Source organism: Mustela lutreola, chromosome 2 (assembly GCF_030435805.1).
Source record: "Mustela lutreola isolate mMusLut2 chromosome 2, mMusLut2.pri, whole genome shotgun sequence".
Taxonomy (NCBI): domain Eukaryota; kingdom Metazoa; phylum Chordata; class Mammalia; order Carnivora; family Mustelidae; genus Mustela; species Mustela lutreola.
In genome coordinates, this window is record NC_081291.1 from 21,176,024 (window position 1) to 21,179,359 (window position 3,336).

The 3,336-nt window shown below is 58.6% G+C and overlaps 1 protein-coding gene across 1 annotated transcript; it reads right to left on the bottom strand.

The window, feature by feature from the left end:
- Nucleotides 1–1,832: 1,832 nt before the first annotated feature.
- Nucleotides 1,833–2,580, bottom strand: IQCF6 (IQ motif containing F6). Its single transcript, XM_059165176.1, has 2 exons — nucleotides 2,490–2,580; nucleotides 1,833–2,278 (listed from the first exon to the last, which is right to left on the bottom strand). The coding sequence occupies exons 1-2, from the start codon at nucleotides 2,502–2,504 to the stop codon at nucleotides 1,910–1,912; spliced, it is 384 nt and encodes a 127-aa protein (XP_059021159.1). The 5' UTR covers nucleotides 2,505–2,580; the 3' UTR covers nucleotides 1,833–1,909.
- Nucleotides 2,581–3,336: the final 756 nt, after the last annotated feature.

Below are 3,336 nucleotides of genomic sequence, written 5' to 3' on the forward strand. Positions count from 1 at the left end.
TTCCAGGAGGGTGTCTGCCTCTGAAGGCCCTGCCTGCCGCCTCACCTCTGGTGGACCTGGGTGCTAATGGGGGTCCTGTCTGTGGACTCCCATCCAACATCCTGTTCACTTCCTCTGCCTGCGGCTGGGAAGGCCTCAGTCGGTTACGAGGCTGCCTTTGGCTCAGGTCGTGATCCCAGGGTCCTGGTATCGAGCCCCACATCAGGCTCCCTGCTCGGCAGGGAGCCTGCTTCTCCCTCTCCCTCTGCCTGCTGCTCTGCCTGCTTGTTCTTTCTCTCTCTCTCTCTCTCTCTCTCTCTCGCAGTCAAATAGACAAATATAATCTTAAACCAAACCAAACAAAACAAAAACTCAGCAGTTTCCAAATCATGCCCAGGCCTCTCCCCAGACCACTTAAACAGAATCTGTGGGCGGGCCCAGGCGTTGGTGTGTTTTGTGTCCCAGAGGATTCCAGCATCCAATGCAGGTTAAGAATCAGACACTTCGAGCCTTGCCAGCCTCGGTTTAACCACCTCTCACCGCAGCGGTGGTGGCTGCAGGCACAGTCAGGCAGAATTCTGTCCTGCTAGGATGCAGACCTAACTAGCCTCCTACCACTCGCTCCTGCAAGGCGGGCAGGTGAGAGCCGTGCCCAAAACTCCTGAAGGGGCTCCTCTGGAAGAGCAGATATCCGGCTGCGCCATGGCCACCTGCAGCTACTGAAGGCCGGTGTCCGACTGATTCTGAATCCCCATACCTGCCACAGCTGTGCCGGAGACACTGCCCTGAGCCCCAAACACACGCAAGCACCCCAAAACACACACAGCCCTGAAGAGGAGGAAATCCTTACCCACTTGCCAGGCCCATGAGGACCTCCCCAGCTGGTCCTCCCACCCCTTGGGCAAGGCCACCCATCACGGACCCCTAGGGAGGGTCACGAGCCTCAGGCTTCTGGGAGGCAGCTTCCAAGACAAACATCTGAGGGACCCTGAACGTCAGAGCAGAGGCTGTGAGAGACTGGTACACGGAGAACTGAACCTAGACGCCGCCTGTTCGCAGCAGACTCAGCCCTCAGAGGCCCCTTGACACCCCCTTGAGGCCGACCTTGCGGAGGCTGTGGCAGTCTGTGGAAGGACTGGGGCCAATACAGGGGATCTTGGGGGGACTCCAGGACAGCTGCTTCTGAGGATGTGGTAAGACTTAGAGGATGATCCCCAAACCAATGACTTCCAGCGGTCTAGGGACAGTCCTTCCCCCTGCCCACCCCAGACTCCCTCTGCCTGTTTCCTCAGCCGCACCTTCTGGGGCTTTCTCTCCCCTCCCCCTCCGCTTCTGGTTCTCCCCAGAAATGGCCAGCGGAGGGGAGGGAAGCCTCGTCTCAGCCCCTGGGGGCGAAGCAGCCCGCACAGCTGCTGCTCCTCAGTCCTGGCCTGGCCTTCCCCCAGGGATGGCTCTGGCGGACTAGCCCCCAGGAAGGCACAGGGCCTGGCGGGCTGTTGCTCAGCTGGCTGCCCTGTCCTCCCGGCTCCCCGCCAAGCCTGTACTGGCCCCGAGGGCCCTGCCCGGCACAGGACTGTGGAATCCTGGCTTTCCCAGCTGGCTCTGGCTGCAGCCTCTCTGGTGTCCTACCCTGAATGGAGAAGCCAGGGGAGGGGCTGCCAAAAAATTAGACCCAGCGCAGAGCCTGGCTGAGCCAGGCTAACTGAGGTGTCAGAGCCCATCCTGGGCTGTGGGGGTCTCTTTGGGGTGCAAGAAGACTCAGGTTTGCAGTAGGTGCCAGGGTCTAGGGTGGCATGCCCTGGGACGGGCTCCAGACCATGACTTTGGAGTGGATCCCTCTTTTATGGGTCTGATTTCCAAAGGGCACGACTGTGGTCAGTAAGTGTCTTTATTGGAAGAGAGATCCAGTCTCCTTGGCTCTGCTACGTCCCTAGGTCAAGAGGATTTCGATGTCAAGCTCCAGCCGGCTGGCTTTGACCTCATAGCGGCCCCGGATCAGGCCCCGGGTTTGACTGGTGTGCCAGCGCCAGTGAGACTGGATGACGCAGGCCGCCTGGCGCGCCTGGAGAAACCGTCTGCGGGCCTGCCACATTCGGACCTGCGCCTGCACCTTCACCACGGCCCACTCCTGGCAGGTGTAGAGTCTTAGTGCCAGGCGCCGTCTCTGCTCCAGCATCTTGGCCTGCACCGACCTCCACCAGCACTGGATGACCCAGGCCCTGAGGGCTGTATGCAGTAGCGACCGGCGCACCATGATGCCACGCCACCATGACTGAATCTTTATGGCTGCCTTCTCCGACTGATCGGGGGAGGGAAGAACACGGACATGCTCAGTGGGACGCCCTCCCCTTGCGGTCCCCGTCTGTGGGGCTGGGAAGAAAGGGGTCCCGGCCTAAGTGGCCCTGCCCCTTCATTTCCAGGCCCATCCGTCTGATTTCCAGTCTCCCACTCATTGGAAGTCAAGGCTCATCATCCGCGGGGCAGGCCCCTGCCAGGTGGGCCTTACTCACATTTTGTGTGTCCATGGCCCCGGTCTAAAGAGTTCACTCATCTGTCAGTTAGGACACCTGAGTCTTTAGCCCCACCCTCAACTGTTAGTCACGCCCCTCATGAGACCCCGCCCACCTACACACAAGGTTCCCCCCTCATCAGGTCCTGACCCTACACATTTTTGCCACATCTCTCTCCTCTCGCCTCTTGCTCGTGTCTTCTTGCGGATTGGCCAATCCCCTCATTTGGTGGTTCCTGTCATCTGGGGGCGCCTTGTGGTATATTTCTTGCTTGTGGTATATTTCTCAGACCCCAGTGGCATCCTGAGTCCTGATCTTCCTATGCCTTCCGGTCACGTCTTTCTGCTCCTGCTGGTGGGAGCAAAGAGAGAGGCACACAACTCTAATCCATAGCAGGTTTGGATTTCCAGAAGCTCAAGTGGCAGAGCCCGTGGGATGGCCTCCAAGCACTGTGTTTGCGGGCAAGTATGATTTCATGCAAAATTTGGGGAAGCAAGGTCCCTTAGCTGCAACTAGAGAGGGCCTCTGTCTCCACCTCTCTGGTGCCTCCTGTCACCCTTCTATATTGGGTGGTGTGGAATGGGCTGCAGCCGCTTTTGGGACATGACCACGGATATGCCTGCTTACTTTGGGTTTAATGAGGCAGATTTATGGGTTTCACAGTCACCCCTGGGAATAGACATGTCCTTGCTAGCCATTTCATTAGAGATGGCTTCCTAGAGGTTTCCTACCTGTTACCGTGCCATGGAATGAATTTGGGGGGACACAGGGTGCTACAGTGATAGGACAGATATGAACGTGTCCCCCAGTCAGTGCTTGGCACCAGAAGTAGCTGGCCAGGGGAGGA